This window comes from Callospermophilus lateralis, chromosome 5 (genome assembly GCF_048772815.1).
Source record: "Callospermophilus lateralis isolate mCalLat2 chromosome 5, mCalLat2.hap1, whole genome shotgun sequence".
Classification (NCBI taxonomy): domain Eukaryota; kingdom Metazoa; phylum Chordata; class Mammalia; order Rodentia; family Sciuridae; genus Callospermophilus; species Callospermophilus lateralis.
The window spans coordinates 73,550,348-73,574,918 of NC_135309.1; the positions used below are offsets into that span (position 1 = coordinate 73,550,348).

General features: G+C 38.1%; 1 protein-coding gene across 1 annotated transcript in view; it reads right to left on the reverse strand.

The window, feature by feature from the left end:
- Nucleotides 1-3,482: 3,482 nt before the first annotated feature.
- Ube2d2 (ubiquitin conjugating enzyme E2 D2) overlaps nucleotides 3,483-24,571 on the reverse strand; it is a 60,870-nt gene continuing 39,781 nt past the window's right edge. The window contains exons 2-7 of the mRNA XM_076855981.2: nucleotides 20,390-20,453; nucleotides 18,001-18,032; nucleotides 17,843-17,920; nucleotides 17,654-17,759; nucleotides 7,793-7,886; nucleotides 3,483-5,145 (exon numbers count right to left, since the gene is read on the reverse strand). Of these exons, the coding sequence (XP_076712096.1) occupies nucleotides 5,100-5,145; nucleotides 7,793-7,886; nucleotides 17,654-17,759; nucleotides 17,843-17,920; nucleotides 18,001-18,032; nucleotides 20,390-20,453 (420 nt within the window). The 3' untranslated portion in view covers nucleotides 3,483-5,099. The remainder of the gene's footprint in view (nucleotides 5,146-7,792; nucleotides 7,887-17,653; nucleotides 17,760-17,842; nucleotides 17,921-18,000; nucleotides 18,033-20,389; nucleotides 20,454-24,571) is intronic.

Consider the following 24,571-nt stretch of genomic DNA (forward strand, 5'->3'; position numbering starts at 1 on the left):
GAGAACACCTATCTTAGGATAGACAGAAATGTGCCTGGGGAAACGGCCATTATTCTCCCTCAAATCTTAAGTCTGAAAGAGAACACGGTACATTCACCAAAGCTGCTGCAACTCTTCCTTGTATAGCAGCAGCATAGGACAACTAGCTTGAGCATTCAATTGTTTCTTCTTATTTTTCCACAAGTGGTAAATCATTTGCCAGCCCCCTCCCCTTTTTTAAAGTACCAGGAATTGAACTCAGGGGTGCTTTACTACTGAACTACATCCCCAGTCCTTAGTTTTTGAGACAAGGTCTCACTAAATTACTGAGACAGGCCTTAAATTTGCAATCCCCTTGCCTTATCCTTTAGTCGCTGATGAGCATCAACACGTCTGACAACCATTTGCTTTCATAGTACAATCTAGGGCAATTAGGCACCCCAGCCCTGGAAAAGCCTATTCTACAAGTAGGCTTATATGCAAACAACACAAAACCACTTAATCAAAGAACATACATGTATATTTATCTGCAGTCCTGGCGATTGAACCCATGCTAGGCAAGCACTCTGCCCCAAGTTACATTCCCAGCTCTGAAGATAGCTACTAAACTGCTGTCTTAGGAAGATGGTATTCATAGTTTTAAAAAAATATGTTAATTATATTGGACACAATATCTTTGTTATTTTTATATGGTGCTGAGGATCAAACCCAGCGCCTCATATGTGTGCTCTACCACTGAGCTACAACCCAAGCTCTTTTATAGTTTACATCTGCTAAGAGGCCGATTATATTGTGCCTCTGACCAGATAAAGCCCCACAAATATTTAAAATATAAAACTGGTCATTTGTTTCTGATCTGGCCTCAACCACCCCAAGAGCAGTCACTGAGAAAAAGTAAAAGCTGGTTGGTAACAGGCTAAAGGACTTAAAGGCTTTAAGTAAGTCTAAACCTTTCCACTTATATTGACTAAGAAAAATATAAGGGAACTATTTCATGAATATTAACCCTGACAATATGATCTCCTGAACAGTTTCCCTATTTCTTTCATTTTTTTCCCCCTATAGTACTGGGGATTGAACCTAGTGATGTTCTACCACTGATATATATCTTCAGCTCTTTTTATTATTATCTTTTTTAAATTTTAAGACAGGTCTTGATAAGTTGCTCAGGCTGACCTCAAATTTGCAATCCTATTGCCTCAGCCTCCCAAGTACCTGCAATTGCAGGTACACTCCACTGTGCCCAGCCAGTTTTCCTATTTTTCTAAGCTCAGCCCAGGAATCGATCTGGAAATATTAAGAGGTCCCTTAACACGTACCACTATACCAGCTTCAGCTAAGTAAAGTTACAGTGTCAGTTAAAGGCTTACGAAGACTTCTGTGAGGTTAAGAGAACTTAGAGGAAGCCAATTTTCATCTGAGTACGTGCATAGCACAAAGATGGATTCTTAACACTAGTGACAAAATTTGCTGTAGGGGTAATAAAGATGCCTATTCCTGATTCAAAAGACCAGAAACAAGAGACTTCTTCTATTAAAACCTCATCACGGCATGTTAAGGAGCACTACAGAGCACACCAAGAAAAAGCCAGCATTTCACCTTAATTGCAGACAATGTTTATAAGCATTCTAACTGTACTTTAGAAATAACCCATTTTTGTTGGGCAGAGTGGCACAGGCCTAAAATCCCAGCAGCTTGGGATGCTGAAGCAGGACACTCAGAAGTTCAAAGCCAGCCTTAGCAATTTAGCAAGGCCCTAAGCAGCAACTTTGTGAGACCCTATCTCAAAATAAAAAATAAAAAGGGCTGGGTAATATAGCTCAGTGGTTAAGTCCCTCCTGCCCCCATTCAATCCTTAGTACCAAAAAAAGCAGTATTCCATTTCTCCTGACAACCTAGCTAGGTTTCAAAGTAACTTGTTGAGGCAAAGAGGAATGACTTAGAAGGTAGAATATTGCAGCAGGTGGAAATGGAAAAGGAAAGCTTCTATTTTTTAGCTATGTCAGTGCAGAGAAAGGTCCCCTTCTCTGACCATCGAGTTTTCCTTTTCTACAGAATTTCCTACCATTCCCATCCCTATAGCCCTTCCAAGTCATTGTTCTAGGCAAAGTGTAGAAACCTGCAGGACAAACCAGGCAAGATGGCACATGCCTATAATCCAGGATATCGAGGCTAACGGAGACAAGTTTGAGGCCAGCCTCATCAACTTAGTGAGAACTTGTCTCAAAATGAAAAATAAAAAAGACTGGGAGGGGCTGGGGATGTGGCTCAAGCGGTAGCACGCTCGCCTGGCATGCGTGCGGCCCGGGTTCAATCCTCAGCACTGCATACAAATAAAGATGTTGTGTCCGCCGAGAACTGAAAAATAAATACTAAAAAAATTAAAAAAAAAAAAAAAGACTGGGAATGTAGCTCAATAACAAAGCACCCCTGGGTTGAATATCCACTACAAAGAAAGAAAAACAAACAGGACAATGCTCCCTTTGACTGCTGGCCAATAACAGCATGCAAATATCTGAAATGATTTAGTTTTACCAAAAGGAACTGATCCAACTCTAACTTGACTAAGTATTTCAACCTGTTATTAAAGAAGCAAACAAAAGGAAACCCATACACTAACATTCCCTTGTAACTATTGCTTGAAGATAATCAAGGTTGCTGCAAACTAGCTTTAGAAAGCCACACAGCAACATGCTCCTAGATGAGAACCACCCTGAGTAACACTTTTTTTCAGAGTGGCAAAGGTGGCCTTCGTTCTGGGCAAGGCACATGCACATGACTGAACCAAATGTGTATAATACTCAAATGAGCAAGACTAAATGAAATTTCACTCAAGAGCTTAATGTTGTTTGTGACCATCCAAATCTTTAATCTGGCACCTGCACACCAGGATGGCAGCTTTCATATAGCACAAAAATACTTTACAGCACCTTTGTGAAAATATTCTCATTATGATCTAATAAGTGGTAATAAACGGGTTGCTTTTTACCACTAGATGAGAGGCAAATAAAGAAGGCTTTCAAGATCTATGCAGCTGTCCCACAGTCAACAGCAGAGTTAATAGCAAGTCAAAAACTGATAAATTCATCAGGCTAGGGATGTAGCTCAGTGACAGAGCACTTTCCGAGCATATGCCAAGTGTGCAAGGCCCTGGGCCTGATCCCCAAAACTGGACAAAAACAAACAAAAAAACCCCCCACAACCCTCCTCAAAAAAAAAAAAAAAAAAAAAAAAAACACCACAACCAAATTCCCACCTGCCCATGGTACTAAATAAGGTGATTTTAGGATTTTAGGTTCGAATTCCATCCTCACTCCTTTCCCACACCTATTAATAGTTAAGCCTTTTCTGCAAGGTTCAGGATGCTAATAAGCACCCTTGAAATGCTTACAAGCAGCCAGCATCCAAAGATGCAGAACTTAAAGAGGGTTTTAGGTTGTATCACAGGTAGGTTCTTTCTAAGATGGAGAAGTGACACTGAGAGATAAGACAAGGTGACCAAGTTTAAAACCAAAAGCAGTGGACATTTATTCCTCAATTTTTGTGCAAGAGTGTAAAGATGCATTTAAAGAACCTGATGGCTAGAGAGCATCATTCAAGGCCTTCAGGCTGGCCTGGTTTACATTTAAATTAGGAAAAGAAGGGGGCTGAGGAATGTAATTTGCCTAGTTCACACACATGATGTTTCTGGCAGATACAGTTGTTTACAAGTTTCAAACTACATTTTACTAGAGTCAAGGGAAGACTTAAAAAAGCCACATATAGTACAATTTAAAATTGGATGAACATCCTACAAATGTTAGTGCAAAGTAATTTTGTAGACTCTCAAATACAAGATTGTGCTCAGGTTTGGTCAAAGTTGCTCTTCTAAAATTACAATCACAGAGGATTAACTTACCAAATAGCATCGCCTTCGTGTTTTATGGCCTATGTACCAAGGGAATGTCACAAGGTTTTGGTAATGCAGCTTAGTTTCATTAATAAAGCAAATTTCTTATTTAGTTTAACAGTCATGTTCCTGGAATGCTGCACATACGTTTCATGAAAACACTTTTAAGCTTATGCTTCTCTTTGTTCAATAAAACTGCTCAAGATGTCCTTTTTTCTAGGTAAACTGAAATTGTTTCATGATTTTGAAATGCAACCATTATCAATGAAAACATTTCAGGAGAGAAGGAAAATCCACCACTAATCTCAGCTAGACAAAGTTCTTAAAATCAAAAAGCCTATTCACACAAAATTATATGTAATGACTGTAGTAATCAGTTTATTACACAGATTAATCATTCTTGAACGTACAAGCTCCAGAGGAGCAATTGGGTCTTTAAATATACACAAGTATTTCCATCAAATGAATTTTCACCCTTACATCCAAAAAGACCTAAGCAGTTAAAAACATAAGAAAAATAAGAGCTATTAGCTATGTATTAACTGAGAAACCACATACAAACCAAAGAATATGGAGAAAGGGGCTGACAGGACGAAGGTTGAAGGGACAGGGAGATGTAAAAGAAGTTGGGAACAAAGCCCATCACACTTTATATACTAATAGCTCCAATCCATTTAAATGCTGACCAGTTAAACTTAGACCTTAAAATATAGGATGTGGGTAGAGTTTAATCTAGTTGGTCATAACCTTCTCACCTAAGTTGTAGGTCCTTCGGAATAAAATTAATACAGAAACAGCTTCATGTTCTTCATTTCATAACTGTTTTGAGTTTAAATGGATTCCACTTAAAAACAATCTCCTACAGGTCAGTGGAGCTTTACCCCATCCAAGCATACACCGTGTACCACCCACCATTCCTCACACCTTGTCGTTATCCAAATTTAAGTCAATAAGGAGAATTTTTTAGTCTCACATCTAGGTTACGCCTGGAGAATTGGCTTGTCACACACACACTTCTCTGCTAGGAGGCAATGTTGGTACAGAAGTACAGTATTTCTAGTTTGTTGTTCCAAGTATGTACAACACGCAGCACTGCTGTATCAGGTAAACATGTGCACAGGGGAAGATGAGGCGTGGGCTCATAGAAAGCAGTCAAATGGAAATCAAAAGGACTTTCTCTTTCAGAGTTCCCCTATCTTTATTTGTAGAGGTTATCCAATAATTTCTTTAATTACATCGCATACTTCTGAGTCCATTCCCGAGCTATTCTGTTGTACCTGTACACACAAAGAGAAGCTTGGCTTAACATAGGTGAGGAGTCAGTTATTAAGCAACAGATTTTATTTATTATTCCATCTAATAACTTGAGGGAAATAACTTCTAGCAAAGCTACCTTATTTTAACCTTAATTTTTTCTTTTTGATGATACTGGGAACTGAACCCAGGGATACTCTATCACTGAGTTACATCCCCAGTCCTTTTTATTTTATTATGAAACAGGGTCTCAGTTGCTGAGGCTGGCCTTAAATTTGCAATCCACCTACCTCAACCTCCCAAGTAGCTAGGATTACAGGTGTGTACAATCACACTGGGCTACCTCAAATTTATAATGAGCCTTTACTCAATGGTAATAGGAAAGACCTATAAAATGCACATAATTTTCTGTAAATAATACTTATGGAGAATTTTACTTAAATTTTGGCATTTGCTGGCATGTACTTTTTGTAAACTTGATTGACCTATTTCAACGAAAGACCTTCAACTCTCTTTAATTCATTTATTTGAAGTTTTAAAAACTGGAATTCTACATTATATGATTCTTCAAATCATATACTAACAGTTATTAAACTGACATCATGCTTTAATTTATATCAATAAAATAACTGGTTCTGAAAGAACTTAACTTTGCTTGACAAAATGTATGGGCTTACTACTCCAGAAAACATTCCAGTAGTTTGTAATTTTATACTAAAAGAGAGATGTGGGGCTGGGGTTGTGGCTCAGTGGCAGAGCACTTGCCTAGCATGTATGAGGCACTGGGTTCGATCCTCGGCACCACATATACATACATAAACAAACAAATAAATAAATGGTACATCAACAACTAAAAAAGAGAGAGAGAGAGAGAGATAAGCAAGGCTAGGAATGGTGGCAAATGCCTTTAGTCCCAGCTACTCAAAGGCTGAGGCAAGAGGACAGCTTGAGCCCAGGAGTTTAAGGCACCATAGGGAGACCTATCTGAAAACAAAAAAGCAAACAAAACTGAGCATGGTGGTGGATGCCTATAGTCCCAGCAGCTCAGGAAGCTGAGACAGAAGGATCACCAGTTCAAAGCCAGCCTGAGCGAGGCACTAAGCAACTCAGTGAGATCCTGTCTCTAAATAAAACATAAAACAGGACTGGGGATGTGCCTCAGTGGTTGAGTATCCCTGAGTTCAATTCCTGGAAGTCCCCTCAAGCAATCCAGTGTGTGTGTGTGTGTGTGGGGGGGGGGGTGCAGAAAAGTTCTGGTAAACATTACTACCACATAACTTAGGATCTGCCTTCTGGTAAGCATTCATGGCCACAATTCTAGGCAGTAGGCAAAATGACTAGTTAAAAAAAAAATTAAGGACAACCTAATTTTATTCTGAATGCAGCCAAAAACACTACAATTCTATTTGGACCTAAACACAAACAAAACTAAGAATCAAAGCTATTCCCGATGTAGCTCCATCAAAAAAAAAAAAAAAAAAAAAAAACACAAAATACTATGTCTCTCTAATCCATCAAAATTCAAATAATTCTTTAATTATATGTGTGTGTGTGTGTGTGTGTGTGTGTGTGTGTGTGTGTGTATTCCTCTTTTTCTTTTTTGGTACTGAAGATTGAACCCAGAGTTGCTTGACCACTGAGCAACATCCCTAGTCCTTTTTATTTTGAGACAGGGTCTTACTAAAAGTTGCAAAGGGTCTCACTAAATTGCTGATCCTCGAACTTCTGATCCTCCTGCCTCAGCCTCCCCAAGTTGCTTGATTATAAGCATGTACTATCATACCCAGCCAATCCTTTATATTTTAACTTAAGAAAAATATCCATCTGCTTCCATCTAGTTCGTCCTACAATCCCACTGATGAATACACAAAACAAAAATAGGAAGAACACTATCTGTTGATATTCTGACCACTCTTCAATAATTCACAGTATACAATTCTAAAGCATTTAAATTCTTTTTTTTTTTTAGCTGTAGACGGACAAAATTTTTATTTCTATTTGTTTATTTTTATGTGGTGATGAGGATTGAACCCAGGGCCTCACACGTGGGAGGCAAGTACTCTACCACTGAACTACAACCCCAGCCCTCAAGTTTTGTTTTAAAAGAAATTTGGGGCTTTCATATTCTGTAGCGGTAATTTGTTATTTGTTATTCTTCCTTTAGATAGGTAGAAACATCAATTTTCTTTCCCATTAATTTACAAATACCTATGCAAAACAAATGGGAACTTGATGCAAATTATTTTATATGTCAAAAACCAAACATAAGGGCTGGGGATGTGGCTCAAGCGGTAGCACGCTCGCCTGGCATGCATGTGTCCCGGGTTCGATCATCAGCACCACATACAAACAAAGATGTTGTGTCCGCCGAAAACTAAAAAATAAATATTAAAAAGTTCTCCAAAAAAACCAAACATGAGATGTAAAGATGATGGAAAATGTATTGTAGAAAAGTTTATCTAAACAGGATAAATGAAACAACTAGAGATAAAATCAGTATAATCTATTTATAATGATACTTAGTGCAAACCCTCCTCTTTCTTGTTCACAGGAAAGTATATTAAGACTTCATTTAAGATATTTGGCATATGTTCAGTCCTTAGACAAGAAAGATTTGAAACAAACATTTCCATCCCACCATGATAGCTTTCCGTCTAGAGGCATACTTACTTTTCTCTATCTGTTTTGTAGATCCGAGCAATCTCAGGCACTAAAGGATCATCTGGATTGGGATCACACAACAGAGAACAGATGGACAAGAGTACTAGGAAGAAAAAAATATACATATAAATATGAAAAATTAATAGAGAATAAATGCAAAGAGCTAGCCAGGTGCAGTTGCCCATGCATGTAAACCTACTCCAGAGGCTGAAGCAGGATTTTGAGTTCAAGGACAGCCTAGGCAACATAGTGAGCTATATCTTAAAGAGAAAGAAAGGGCTGGGGGTACAGCTCAGTGACTGAGTGCCCCCCGGTTCAGTCCCTAGTACCAAAAGAGGGCGGGGGGAGGGGGTAGAACACATGCGATGGGTTGAAAAAAACACAAGAGAAAACTTCTAACAATCGATTTAGGGATTGGGAGTGTAACTCAGTGGTCAACTGATAACACTGCCCCCCACACCAAAAACAGAACCTATATATAATGCAGTAACTAGAAACTTCAGTGTTGGGGATTGAACCCAGGATTGTTTTGCAACTGAGCTACATCTTTGGCCCTGTTTTATTCTGTGACAAGGTTTTACTAAGTTGCTCAGAGGCTCATTAAATGGCTGAGGCTGGCTTTGAACTTGTGATCCTAATGCCTCAGCCGCCCTAGTTGCTAGGATTATAGGAGTGTACCATTATGCCAGGCCCTTTCTATTACTACCAGTAATCAGAGATTTTAAGTTGAAACAGCTGTCTGATTCAGTCATTAAAAAATTAAAATGAAGGCCGGGTGCAACAGCACACGCCTATAATCCCAGTGATTGTGAGTTCAAAGCCAACTTCAGCAAGAGTGAGGCACTAAGCAACTCAGTAAGACTCTGTCTCTAAATAAAATACAAAATAGGGCTGGGGATGTGGCTCAGTGGTTGAGTGCCCCTGAGTTCAATCCCTAGTACTCACCTCCCCAAATTAAAACAACAGAAAATTTATGTTGAATGACAGACACCTTGGCCTCCCAGGTAAGAGTATCTGGCCCCTTTGATTCAGTGTCACAATTACCCCATGATGTAAGTAGCATAGACAGGACTGCTTTTATGCCTAAATTCCTAAAGAATCTGGCCCAGAGTTAATGATTAGAATGAAATTTAAAAACTCAGGTCTTGAGCTGGGAGTATAGCTCAGTGGTACAGCACTTGCCTAGCATGTACTAGGCCCTGTGTTCTATCCCCAGCACCACCAAAAGAAGAATGAAAAACAAATTTAAAAAAATCACTAAACAAAATAGGTCTTCCACAAATCTTAGACCAAGAACACTTGTCAGAACAAATGAAGTTCAATTTTCAGAAGCCCAGATTCAAGAAAATATACAGCTTTCAAAATTACAAAGACAACCACATTACTGAATTCTCTTAAGCAAAAATGACAACTGTGAAATTCAACAATCACTGTTTTGTCAATGGTAGGTACCATTATCAGATACACTGGATTTTTTTTTAAATATTTTTTTTAGTTGTTAGTGGACCTTTGTATAGATATATAAGTATTGGAAATCAAACCCAGTGCCTCACACATGCCAGGCAAGCATTCTACCACTGAGCTACAACTCCAACAGATTTGTTTCATTTTTAACTGAAAACAATTTAGTCCAAGTCAAGAACATGAAGGCAACAATTTGCTACCAAATGGGGATAGCCACACATATATAAATACAACACATACTTCTACTAAAGTCTTAAATTCTTTTCAGCAATGATTTAGATTTCATCTAATCTATTTCCTCAGTGATAATCTGGGATGCATCAGATAAACCTTAACAGTATAATTTCTTCTATTTAAATATGTCATTAATTTATGCATTCCTTATTGAATGCAAAAGGAAGGAACAGGTTACTGATAATATTAAGTAGTCTCTGATATAATGAAATAAATTCAAATTCTTTTATTCTGATGGTATCAGAATTTATCTTACTTCTCTCTAGTATTCTGTGCCAAGACGCAATGACTTTGAGTACACTTTATTCCCCAAACACCAAATTCAACAAGAAAAGGGTTTACTAATTTTCCTATCAATCTATTCTACAGAGATCAAGGGCTTCTGAGAGACAAAGAAAAAGTTGACATGCCCCTTTTATTGTTCAGTTTGGTAATTTGAAAAAAAAGCTATTTCCTTGCCTTATACAGCAAATAAAAAAACATCAGGAAAGAATATTTTCTGACTCTTCATTTCCGTTGGGTACAATTCAGGTAGATGGTAGTCCTAAAACATCTTTTCTTCCCATCATGTACCATCACCTAATGCCCTCTTCAAGCATGGCACATTCTAATAGAATCTGGAAAGACTGCATGTATTTCCCGGAAATTACAAAAGGGAGTTATAGATTTTTGAATGTTCATTAAAGTGTTGACTATAAAAAGAAGAAATTTCAGTGGTCTATCAAATTAGCAAGAGTACCACTGGTTCTTTTTTTTTTTTCTTTCTTTTTTGATCAATGGACCTTTATTTTATTTATTTATATGCAGTGCTGAGAATCAAAACCCAGGGCCTTGCACATGCTAGGCAAGTGCTCTTCTACTGAGCCACAACCCCAGCCCCTACCACTGATTCTTCACATAAAATCAGACATACTTCAAAATTAGTATGTGTTACAAATTCCCTTTAATTTTTCTTCTTCTTCTTTTTCCAATGATACTAGAGATTAAACCCAAGGTTATACATGCCAGTCAAGAACTCCACCACAGAGCTAGTCCTAGCCCCTTCCCCTTCTTTTTTATTTTATTTTGAGACAGGGTCTTGTTACATTACCCAAGCTGGCCTAGAATTTATCTTCTGCCTCTGCTTCCAGGTGGCTGGGATTAAAAGTTTATGCCATTATGCACAGCCCTTTACTTATTCTTCTAGACAAAATTAAAAGGATGAATTTTAAAGAAGTAGCTTTTCTGACTTTCTTTCTAGGAAAGAGAAGCAGGATAGTGATTATCTGGACCTAATGAAAGGATTCTTAGTACACCACTTAGCTCCTTTAATTCAGGGAAAATTGATTTTTGGCTTATAACCTTCTGTATTTTCTTCTTCCAAACAAAAATAACTTCTACAACCTGCATAGGTTCCTCACTGATAATGAATAAACTTTTACTTATATTTACACACATACATTTTCTGTATATTTAGGTTCTGAACATGTATCTTGAAAGTAGAGGGAAGCTGGGGATATGCTCATTGGTAGAGTGCATACTTAATATGTCAGACCCTGCATTCAATCCCCTGCACTAAAGTTTGGGGAAAGAAAAGGGTATTTGAGGTCAAAATTATTGTCCTTGAAAATGATCATAACCAGGCATGGTGGCACATACCTGTAAATCCTACCTACTCAGAAGGCTGAGAGAGAATTGCAAGTTTGAGGTCAGCCTGTACAACTCAGTGAGATCCAGTTTCAAAATGTGAAATATAAAGGACTGGAAGTGTAACTCAGCGGTAGAGCACCCGTGGGTTCAATTCCCAGCAATGGGGTGGAAGGAGGGGAAGCATATGTTAAAGGACAATTATTATCACACACAGGATTAAGGCCTTTCACAGAAATACTTGAACACACATTCAATTTATGGAAAGGGCTCAATGAAACATTAAAATCTATGATAGGTGACATATTCAACATGATGGCACTACAATTATCTTAAGAGATACCTATCCAGATAGAATATCAGTTAAATAAACTTCTAACAGTCCTTATAATTTACAATAGTGGGGCTTGAGGGGTGGTGGTGGGAGGAATCAACATTAGACATGAAAAAGGGAAGGGATAAAAAAAATGATGGCAACTATTTTAGATATCTAGCTAACCCCTCAAACATACACACACTGCACACAATTCTACCTCTCTTGGTTCCATTATTAGATTTATATCTCTACTGCTCTTTAGCAAAGAAAGAGCAACCAATAGAAACTTCACCGGGTTAGACAATGACAAAAACACATAATAAACACTTTCTCAAATAGCCCTTGAATTGAAAGAAAAGCCCACTTCTCTGAAAAAAAACTATTTAATTCACAACTCATAAAAATGTAGATTTCTCTCAGTGGCTCAGGAGGTCGAGGCAAGAGGTTCACGAGTTAAATAAAGCCAGCCTCAGCAACTTAGCAAGACCCTGTCCCAAAATAAAATATAAAAAGGGCTGGAGGGGCTGGGTTGTAGCTCAGTGGTAGAGCACTTGCTTTGCATGCGTGAGGCTCTGGGTTCGGTCCCCAGCACCACGTAAAAATAAACAAATAAAATAAAAAAAGAATAATAAAGATATTGTGTCCATCTATAACTAAAAAAAGCATTTTTAAAAGGGGGGAGGGGCTGGGGATGTGGCTCAAGTGGTAGTGTGCTCATCTAGCATGTGTGAGGCACTGGGTTTGATTCTCAGCACCACATAAAAATAAAATATATTGTGTCCACCTAAAACTAAAAAAAAAAAAAAAAGAAGGGTTAGAATGCCCCTGGTTCAATCTCCAGCACCAAAAATAAAATAAAAATATGAAGAAAAATGTGGTTCTCTGGGTTTTTTTGTTTCTATTTTTATTAAAGACTCCAGAAATTTTAATTTAATGCTGTAGAGTTTTGGTTTCCTTTAAAGAATTAATTTTAAGAATATACAAATCTTAATATTCAAGTTATAACATAACAAACTTCTAATACTGTGACAACTGTGCTTTTGTCCCACTTTTGAAGTGTTTATAAGGAAAGAGTTGACTATACTTTTGTTTCTTTAATCTTTATAATAACAATGAAAAAACCTATTAAGCATCCCTATTCTACAGATAAAAAACCTGAAACACCGAATTCTATGTCTCAAGTTTCATTCAATAAGAGGTAGCACTGCAATATGCAATTTGACTCAGAATCTATGTTCTTTTCATTGTGCTAGGGCTTCAACCCAGGGGACTTCCACATTGCTACACCCCCACCCCATTTTAAACATTTTTTATTTTAAGATGGTGTTTTGCTAATTGCTGAGGCTGGCCTCCAACTTGGGATCCTCCTGCCTCAGTCTCCAAGAGTTGCTGGGATTCTAGGTGTACACCACCATGCCTCTTGACTAGATTCACTGAAGAAATGTTATATTTGGGGCTTGGATAGTAGCTCAGTGGTAGAGCGTTTCCTAGCACACGTCAGGCACTGGGATCATTCCTCAGCACCACATAAAAATAAATAAAGTAATGGTATTTTGTTCATGTACAACTTAAGGAAGGAAGGGAGGAAGGAAGGGAGGGAGGAAGGAAGGAAAGGAGGGTAAATTTTAATTTTTTCTGGTACTGTCCCTCTACCACTGATACAAGGTCTTAATAAACTGCCCAGGCTAGTCTCAAACTTTCACTCCTCTGACTCAACCACATAGCAGGGATTACAGGAATGCTCCATTGTGCCCTGCAGAAATGGTAATTTTAAGTAGACATAAAAAAACTTTTCATATATCAAATTTAATACCAAATGCAAAAACTTGGACTGCCTTATTTCTAACTATTTAAAACTTTATAAAAAAATTTTTTATAGTTGTAGATGGACAGAAAGCCTTTATTTAATTTGTATATGGTGCTAAGGATTGAACCCTAGCATGTGCAAGGCAAGTGCTCTGTCACTGAGCTACAACCCCAGCCCTTAAAACTTTTTAATATAACTCAAAGTATACAAATTTTCCCCATTTTGGGGGGGATACTGGAAATTCAACTCAGGGGTACTCAACCACTAAGCCACATCCCCAGCCCTATTTTTGTATTTTATTTAGAGATAGGGTCTTAACTGTCTTAACTGAGTCATTTAGAACCTTGCTTTTTGCTGAGGCTGGCTTTGAACTTGGCGGATCCTCCTGTCTCAGCCTCCTGAGCCACTGTGTCTGGCCCTTTTCTGGTTTTTTCCACACCGTATTTTTCCATTTCAATAACTTTATTTATTTTCAGAGAGGGGTTGATGGGAATCAAACACAGAACTGTATGCATGTTAGGCAAACATTATACTAATGACTTTACGTGCCATACTTTTTTGGGGGAGCATATTAAGGATTGGGTACCAATAATGTTCTACCTCTAAGCTACACTCCCAGTATTTATTTTATTTATCTTTTCCTAGTCTATTTTGAGACAGGATTTCAACTAAGTTGCTGAGACTGGCATTGAATTTGTGATCCTTCTGCCTAAGCCTTCAAAGATGCTGGGATTACAGGCACACACCACTGCCTGGCTAGTGTCATAACTTTTTAAAGGCTTTTTTTTTTTCAGCACTAGGAATTGAACCCAGTGCCTCTCATATGGAAGGCAAGCACTCAGCCCCTATTTAAAAGTTACAAACCCAGCCTTTCATTTTGTTTTTTAGATAGGGACTTTCTATGTTGCCCAAGCTGGCATCGAACTTGTGAACTTCCTGCATCAACCACCCAAGCAGCTGGGATTACAGATGCGCACCAGCATACCAGGCTATAATTGATCAGTACTCTTAAATGTGCTAGAACTTATTTTATTTCTTCCTCTACTACTGCACCTGTATATAATCTCCAATTTTCAGAAATAACATCGCTGTCAGCCAGGTACCATGGCAGACAACTGAAATCCCAGGGGCTTGGAAGGCTGAGGCAGGAGGATGGCAAGTTCAAAGCCAGTCTCAGCAACTTGGCAAGTCCCTCATCAACTCAGTGAGACCCTGTCTCTAAATAAAATACAAAAAAAAGGGGGGGGGGGGGCTGAGGATGTGGCTCAGTGGTTAAACACCCCTGGGTTCAATCCCAGGTACCAAACCAAACCAAACCAAACCATATCACTGTCACAAATGTACTTCAATACAAAGCTTTTTTAAACATTTGCTATTGTTGTAATTACTGGATTAGGGGAATGAAAGTCTCTTAACATGTAACAGTGTACAATCTACCCTTCTACTGTATATAGTACTCATTACAATGTACATCATCAGCATTTAGTCTGTGTGTGGGAGGATGGGTTCCTGGAATTTAACCTAGGGGCCCTGTTTCACTGAGCTACTTCCTCAGCCCCTATTTAAAATTTCAGGAAGATTCCAAGTTCAAGCCCAGCTTCCCAACTTAGTGAGACCTGTCTCTAAATAAGGAATGAAGCTCAGTGGTAAAGTGTCCCTGGGTTCAATCCTCATTATCACTAAAAGAGAGGGAAGATGCTGGTGAAATGGTTTACTGGTGAAGAGCGGGCTCAGGATATATCTCAGTGGTACAGTGTTGGCTTAGCATATGTAAGCGAAAAAAATGGGAACTTAAAAATTTTAAGTTGGGCTGGGGTTATATGAGCAAGTGGCAGAGCACTTGCTTAGCACGTATGAGGCACTGGGTTTGATCCTCAGCAGCACATAAAAATAAAGGTATTATGTCTATCTACGACTAAAAAAATTTTTTTTTTAAGTTTCATTATTCTTTGGTTCTTTTTTGTGCATTTGTCTATCGGGACTGGGGTTGTTTGGGTTTGATTGGGTTGGTTTGTCTGTTTTTGCAGTGCTGAGGGTTGAACCCAGGGGCACTCTACGGAAGACAAATTCACTAAAGAAATGGTAAATTTTATTTTCTCTGGTACTGGAGATTGAATCCAGAGGCCCTTAACACTGAACTATAATCCCAGCCCTTTTTATTTTTTATTTTGAGACAAGAGTCTCACTGAGTTGCCTAGACTGGGCTTTCAATCCTTCTACCTCAACATCCCAAACTGCTAGAATTACATACAGCTGTGTGCAATTGCACATGGTGAGATATTTTTTTTTCCTCTTATTAAGTTCTTCACATTTTAAAAATTAACCCATTTGATTTTCATTTCTTTTTTCTTTTAACTCTTTCATTTTCTTTTTTTCAACACTTTTCATATTAGATAATTGAGATCTAGGGCCGGGTGCACACTCTCACCTGTTATCCCAGTGACTCAGGAGGCCAAGGCAGGAGGACTGCAATTTCAAAGCCAGCCTCAGCAACCCAGCCCTAAGCAATCTAGCAAGACTTTATCTCAAAATTAAAAATAAAAAGCCTGGTGATGTAGCTCAGTGGTTAAGCACTCCTGGGTTCAATCTGTAATAGCCCCCCGCCCAAAAGAAAGTTGAGATCTGACAAATCTTCCCTTTATGGGATGGTGCAGGGGTACTGGGATTGAACTCAAGGGCACATTACCATTGAGTGACATCCCCAGCCCTAGTTTGTATTTTATTTAGAGACCAGGTCTCAATGAGTTGCTTAGTGCCTCAATTTTGTTGAGGCTGGCTTTGAACTCCTGCCTCAGCCTCCAGAATCACTAGGATTATAGGCATACACTGCCACGCCTGGCTATAGTTTAGTTTTTAATCCACTTTTAATTTCATTTAGGGATAATATTGGGGGGATGCAAATATTCAAATTAACATTTAAAACAATTCTCATTACCTATCTCACCAGTTCATTAGTACCAAAAATAAAAATAAAATAAATCCCTAATTTACTCATGTAATGATTTAGTAGAACTACTGGTCTTTCATTACAAATTTAGCAATTAACTTTTTTTAAAAAACATATTTTCAAACACACATAGAGCTATACTAATCATCATTGGAATGTTCAGAGGGAAAAAAAAAATTGGAAGGGGGAAGGCAGTGCTGGAGGATCAAACCCAGACCCTTGTGCACGTTAGGTAATCACTCTACTACTAAATGACACCTACAGTCCAAAAATATTTATGCTAAATTGATCATCTTAAGAGGATGAATCTGTTCCTAAAAATAATATTGGGTGAAATCTTAAACAGTCTCTACACCAATTTACCTACATCTGGCTCTTCAAAAATCTAGTATCCAGCTGGGTGCAGTAGCGCATGCCTATAATCCCAGTGGCTTAGGAGGCTGACGCAGGAGGACCACAGGTTCAAAGCCAGCCTCAGCTATTTAGTGAGGCTCTAAGTAACTCAGTGAGACCCTGTCTCTAAATAAAAATATTTAAAAAGGGCTGGGGATGTGGCTCAGGGGTTAAGTGCCCCTGGGTTCAATCCCCAGAACCAACACAGCCCCCCTCCACCCCCATCTAATGCCTGTGTACTGTATTTATAGCACAAGTAATGCTATTCTTCTAAAGAGCTATTTGTTTTTTCCTTTTTTATTGGGGATGGGATACTGGGGATTGAACACAAGGGCAATTTACCACTGAGCTATATCTTCAGCCCTTTTTTTATTTTGAGCAGGTCTTGTGAGGTTGCTTAGGGCCTTTATAAATTGTTGAAGCTGGCCTTGAACTTGCATTCCTCCTGTTTTAGTCTCTCAAATTGTTGAGATTATAGGCATACACTACTATGCTCAGCCAACCTAATCCAAAATAACATAATCAACAGACTAGTTACCATACCAAGGAATATTTAGGCTCAAAGCCCCAACCCTTTCCCATTGTCATGATGTCTATTTCAGACTAAGGGAGATTGTTCCTTTTAAAAGGAATATGAGCTGGGCATGGTGTCCCATGCCTATAATCCCAGCAGTTTAGGAGGTGGAGGCAGGAGGTTCATGAGTTCAAAGTCAGACTCAGCAATGTAGTGAGGTCCTAAGGAACTCAGTGAGACCTGTCTCTAAATAAAATACAAGATAGGGCTGGGGATGTGACCCCTGAGTTCAATTCCTGGTTACCACACCCTGCCAAAAAAGAATGAGTAATCTCTTCAAAAATAGATAATCTTTTTTAAAAAAATTTATTTTTTAATTGTAGTTAGACACAATACCTTTGTTTTATTTATTTGTTTATTTGTATGTGATGCTATAGATAGAACCCAGGGCCTCGTACCTGCAAGGTGAGTGCTCTACCATTGAGCCACAACCCTAGGCCCCAAAATGGATCGTCTTAAGGGAAAAAAAAAAAAGTGTTTAGCTTGGTATCAAATATCCATTCCATTACCTTTTGAAATAGTTAGTGCTGGAGACCACTGTGACCGTAGAATATCGAGACAAATGCTGCCATTACTGTTAATATTTGGATGATAAATTCTTGTTGTAAATGCAACCTATAGAAAAAGGAAATTTTTTGTAAATTTGTTTAATAGTATCACACAGAGCACATTAAAAATAATTATCATATCCCAATTACCTTAGGTGGTTTGAAGGGATAATCTGTTGGGAAATGAATTGTCAAGAAAAATACTCCACCCTGATAGGGACTGTCATTCTGTTAATGATAAAGAAAAGCGGAATTAAAAGGAATAAATTACATAAACTATTTATTCTGAAATTAATCTCAATACTTACTGGCCCCATTATTGTAGCTTGCCAATGGAACACTGAAAAAGAACAAGAAAAAAATCACCATGTATCAATCTCCACATTGTACCTTATCAAGTAAGTCATTATTCCCCATCTAATCCACATTCATGTATAATCCATTCATCCTTCCTTTGTTTTCTTTCTTCCTCCCCTAACCCCTTCCTTCTTTCCTTCTGTACCAGGGATGCTTAATCACTGAGCTAGATCCCCAGCCCTTTTTATTTTGAGATAAGATCTGGCTAGGTTATTTGGACTGGCCTAGAACTTATGATCCTCCTGCCTCAGCCTACTGGAGAGCTGGGATTAAAGGTTATATGCCACTGAGCCTGGCTAAGCCACTTTTTCAAATGAATGAAAAGAGCACACCATTGCAGGTATGTCATATGATATGGCAGAACGGCAAAAACTGGAATAAAAAACACTGAGAATGACTGCTAGGCATGGTGGTGCATGCCTACAATCCCAGTGGCTCAGGAGGCTAAGGCAGAAGGATTGAAAGTTCAAAGTTGGCCTCAGCAATTTAACAAGGCTCTTTTCAATCCCTGGTACCAAAACAAAAGAAAAACAAAAACAAAAAAGAGAGAGAGAAGAATGTACCCACTTCAGAAATCTCTATGAGGCTTTTATTACTTTTTTCTAAGCTACTTTAAAATCTCTGAACTACTCCCTAGCCAGTTGTACTTAAATCATTTTGTATTGTTAAAGTGTGTGGTCTGCCCTGCCCTGCTTGGTATTAAACACAGTAATTATTAATGCTGGACAGGTCAAAATTTAATAATGTAAATGAGATTTTTCACACATGTACATATTTAGTCTCATAATTTATTTTATTTATCTTTTTTATTTATTTTTATGTGCTGCCAAGGATTGAACTCAATGCTTCACATGTGTGAGACAAGCACTCTACCAAGCTATAACCCTAGCCCCAGTCTCATAATTTATTTTATTTATTTATTTTTTAAGTATTTTATTTTTATAGTTGGACACAATACCTTTATTTTATTTCTTTATTTTTATGTGGTGCTGAGGATCGAACCCAGGGCCCCTCACATGTGCGTGCTAGGCGAGCGCTCTACAGCTGAGTCATAACCCCATACCCTCTCATAATTTGTAATTTATAATATCAGTTTTATCTTTAAAATAATCCTCATACTTAGTGATGCCCTAAGCAACTCCCCGGTACCAAAATCATCATTGTCATCATCATCATTCTCCTTTATAGTAAGGAAAAAGAAAAAAGAAATCAGGGAAAAAAAAAAAAAAAACATTCTTAATAAAATCAAGGAATTGGGGTAAATAGTTCAGCAATAGAGCGCTTGCCTAGCATATGTGAGGCACTAGGTTTGATCCCTAGCATCAGAGAAGAGAAGATAATCTCATTCTCATACTCATTTGTTGTTTTTTTTGTTGTTGTTGTTACTGTTTTATTTTGGTACCAGGGACAGAATCCAGGGCACAACCACTGAGACACAACCCCAGCCAAGTTTTTTTAGGTGCTAAGTTCCTAGGGTCTTTCTCTTTTTAAAAAAAATGTATACAATTTTCTTATACAAATGTTTCTGCCAATTACAATCATTTTTTTAACTGATAAACATTACCAATTTTTTGTGGATTTGTCTGGTGTTACAAAACAGTCATTCAAATATCCTCCCTTCAAACAAAATTAGAAGATATAGGGGGGAAAGCTACATTGAATCATATTAGAAAAAAAGGGAAATTATTACTCAACCTATGTGGTAAAATCATTTAATAAATTATTTTAGATAGTAGTAAGTATGAAAATTAGACATTAAAAATATATTAGGAAAACCTGGCAAGGTGGTGAGCACCTGTAATCCCAGCAACTTGGGAGGCTGAGGTGAAAGAATCACAAATTCAAGGTCAGCATCAGCCACTTAGAGAAGTCCTAAGTAATGTGGTGAGACCCCTTGTCGAAATAAAAAATAAAAAGGGCTGGAGATGTGGCCAAGCATTTTAAGTGTTCCTGGGTTCAATTCTCCATACCAGAAAAAAAAAAAAAAAAAAAGACTGTGGTAGGTAAAGCACTCTTGAGTTTCATCCCTGGTACCAACAAATAAATAAACAACTAAATGTAATTAATTAACTATTTTACCCCACAAAAATACACAGAAGGAATGAAGGAGGGGAGAGGAATAAACCAGAACAACGAAGATAATGCCTAGCCCAGGGGTTTCAAAATATAATAGAAAATGACTGAATAGCTTCTTTCATTGGAAACTAAAAGTATACACTCCCTCCTTTCTTTAGCAAACTATCTCTTAAAGTTATCTTAACTTTAAGAGATTGTATAATACAGAGCTCCCCAGAGGCAGTGTTACGCTGTTTTACTCCATAATTCCTTTTAAATACTTACTATCATCTCCAACAGGACCTGCAGAACACTGTGCTGGAGGGTCCCTTGCCAGGTCATTTAATTCCTTAAGGAAGAAAAAAAGAAAGAAAGAAAGAAAAGAAATGTATTCAACATAAATGTAACTGCATCGTGACTAAATTTTCATTGTTACCAATATTCTCTGCCCTACTTACTGTTGAAGCTCTTAAGGATCATTCCTTCAAATGAGGATTGATAGATAGTAAACTTTGGTCTCTTAAATGCAACTGTATGCTTTTAAAAGTGAGAGGGTATACCTCAGAGGTAAGGATGCTTGCCTAGCAAGCCTAGACACCTGGGTTCAACCCTTAGCACTGAAAAAATAGAACAGTTAGGGTGCGACATTTTTGCTTTGTTTAGAATTTAGTAGGTAAATATAGAACTAAGAGCTGGGCAAAGAGCTACATGCCTGTATTCACAGCAACTCTGAAGCCTGAGGCAGGAAGACTGAAAATCTGAGGCCATTCTGTCTCAAAGTAAAAAAATAAAAAGGCCTGGAGGGTAGTTCAGTGCCCTTGGGTTCAAAATAAATAAATATATTAGATAGATAGATAGAAGGTTGAGATTGACATGGTGGCACATACTTGTAATCCCAGCTACTCTGGAGGCTGAGGCTGAAGGATCTCAAGAACAGCCTCAGCAAGTCTGCAAGACCCTATCTCAAATATGTGAAAAATAAATAAAAGGACTGGGGATGTAGCTCAGTAGTAAAGTGCTCCCAGATTCAACCTCCAGAACTGCCCCCACCAAAAAAAGAGGACTGACTGAAGTAATAAAACCCATCATAGCTGGGCGGTTCAGTGGTGCATGCCTATAATCCCAAGGGCTTAGGAAGCTAAGGCATAAGGTTCTCAAGTTCAAAGCTAGCCTCAGCAAAACCAAGGGGCCAAGCAACTCAGTGAGACCCTATCTCTATATAAAATACAAAATAGGGCTGGGGGTGTGGTTCAGTGGTCACATGCCCCTGAATTCAATCCCTGGTCCATCTCTCCCCACTACACACCCACACACCCACACACACACACCCACCACAAAGCTTTATAGACTGATCTACTTAGGTAATGTTCTACAATCAGATGTCAGCTCTTTAGCTGTTTTTGTTTTTGGTATTGGGGATTGAACCCATAGGCACTTTACCAGTGAGCAACAACCCTTTTGATTTTTTAATTTTTAATTTCTAATTTCGAGACAGGGTCTTACTAAATTGCTTAGGGACTTGCTAAAATGCTGAGGTTGGCCTCAAACTTCTGATCCTCCTGCCTCAGTATTCTAAGTGGCTAGGATTACAGATATGCACCTGAGTGCCCTTACTTCCTAGCTAAACTTGAGAACAGTTAACAGTGGGTATGCCTGAATAATTATAAGGCAGAAAATCATACTACTTTCCCTTGGCTTGGTTTTTTTCTTTTGTAATACCAGAAATTGAACCCAGAGCAGGCACATGCTAAGCAACTCCTATCACTGAACCACATTCCCAGCCTTCCACTTGTGTTTTATTTATTTTATATTATTTATTTGTTTCTTTGTTTGTTTGTTTATTGTGTGTGTGTTTGTGTAGTTGTTAGAGTCTGTAAACAAGTCAGGATGGCGCCTGGCATTTTGCCAGAGAAATGTTAGGGTCTGTAAACAAGTCAAGATGGCGCCTGGCAAAATGCCAAAGGGAGTGGTTTATGAAGTAACACCAGTGAGCCATTAAGTGTGGAGATTCCTTATTGGTTGACTGCTGTATCGAGTTTATGTTAATTAGATAAGCTGTGTGAAATATATAAATACCACTCCTTTCCTACAATAAAGGGCACCCCCCCCCCATTATTTTGCTGCAGCCGGACTGCGGCATGTAGTATTGGGGACTAAACCCAGGGCCTTGCTAGACACTATACTTTCAGTACCCTTTGTTTTGGTTTTGGTTTCTGATTAAAAGAAGTTCTGAAGAAAAACTAGTTTTAGAGTATACTTTACAAGAACAACAGCAAAATCTAATATTTTTGAATGCTATAAACTATTTATAGACTTACCAATGTTTTATAAAGGTATGGTTTTAGTACTCCAAATATTATATATTAATTTGCAACATACTTTTTTTTCTGGTTTTGGTGTTTTGTTTTTGAACAGTTTGGTTTTTTGTACTGGGGATTGAACCTAGAGGCATTTTACCATTGAGCCACAACCCCAGTTCTTTTTTTAAATTTTAAGACAGGGTCTCACTAAGTTGCTTAGGGCCTTGCTAAATTGCTGGGGCTGGCTTTGAATTTGCCATCCTCCTGCAAATCTCAGCCCCCCAAATCACTGGGATTACAGGTGTACACCACAGCACCCAACACATATTTGTCTCTGAGAGTTGTCAGAGTTAAAGTTATTCAACCAGTCACTTTACTAAAACTATTATGCTCTTTACTCCTATGTGTAAACTTGGAATACAAAGCATAAGTAGAGACAAGTCTTGGAAAGAAAGAAAAAAAAAAAAGGTGCTGAGACTTGAGATCTAAAACATTTCCTCAAGTATTTCAGTTTTTAGATTTTGCTTCCCTACAGATTTTCCACCCATTTCAAGAAGAAATATAATTACTGTATAATTCCCATTCCCAAATATTCCTTCAATATAAGTCAGTATAACTAAGAACTATGGCTTGATTTAAGACACTGACTGCTATAGCAATAGGCTACTATTAAAATATAATTTGAATTTAACAAGCTATTCCGAAGTCTTGCCATGTTCATTAAATGGAATTTCACTTCTGATTTAGCCTTAATCTTTTGCTCCTTTCAAACTGATTTACCTTTTTTTATGCCAAATGATATCAAGGTTTGACCTCAAGAACTAAGATTTATCTAAGCTGAGTTTACAATCCATCAGTACATTTCTTGAGTCAGTATGATACAATCAATTTTAAAAAACTTACTCAAGTGTAGGCTAATATACATTAAAACACTCATTGAACACTTCTTTGGTTCAAAGGCAGATATGCATGATGCTAAGTAAAAGAAGCCAGACAAAAAAGGCTTACATACTGTATGATTCCATTTATTTGACATTCTAGAAAAGATAAAACTATAATGACAGAAAGCACATCAAGTCAGGCATGGTGGCACACACCTGTAATCCCAGCAACTTGGGAGGCTGAAGCAGGAGGATCACTGAGTTCAAAGCCAGCCTTAGGGGCTGGAGATATAGCTCAATGGTAGACCTCTTGCCTATCATGCACAAGGCCCTGGGTTCAATCCACAGCACAATGACCACCCCCCCCCAAAAAAAAAAAAAGCTTCAGCAATTTAGTGAGGCTCTAAGCAACTTGTGGCTCAGTGGTTAAGAGCCTCTGGAGTTGATCCCTAGTTACCCCCCAAACAAACACAGATCAGTGTTTCCAGAAGCTGGAGATAAGAGTGAGAGTACTGGTTTCCCGCTAGGAAACTAATAAATAAATGTTCTTCCCTACTCCAGAAAGAAGGGAACCAGGGAGGCCATAAGGAGCTCAGACTCAGATATGCAACAAACTTTGAGGAGGGTTCTTGGGATTGAACCAGGGGCTTCGCCTAACGACCAGCCGGACTGACTGAAAGTCGGGCTGATCTTGGGTACCACCGTCTTTCTGTGGTTCTATCTCATCAAACAACATAATGAAGATGTTTTAGAGTATAAAAGAAGAAATTTTGGGGGAGTAAACTTTGGAGATACTAATATAGTTTGTTCCATATAATGATTATTGAAGATCGTCTGGATTCACCAATCTATTGAGTTTCAAATGTCAGAGAAAGTTATATGTGAATGTGAAGTCAAAATTTGTGTTTTGCTTGATTAAATGAAAATACTTCTATGTTCTGCATATAATACATATTATGAAAACATGTAAAAAACGTGTAAGGTACATTATTAGAAATTCTTAAATACGGAAGACGGCATCTTATAACAAGGTCAGTGGTATTTTAAAAAATTCATAAGAGGACTTGTTCTAGGGGCTGGGGTTGTGGCTCAGTGGTCAAGTGCTCACCTAGCATGCATGAGGCGCACTGGGTTCCATCCTCAGAACCACATAAATGTAAAATAAAGATATTGTGTCCACCTAAAACTAAAAAATAAATATAAAGAAAAAAAGAGTGAGTGTACTGAATACAAACGAACAGGAGGAATATTTGGGGGTGATGAAATTATTCTGTATCATAATTTTG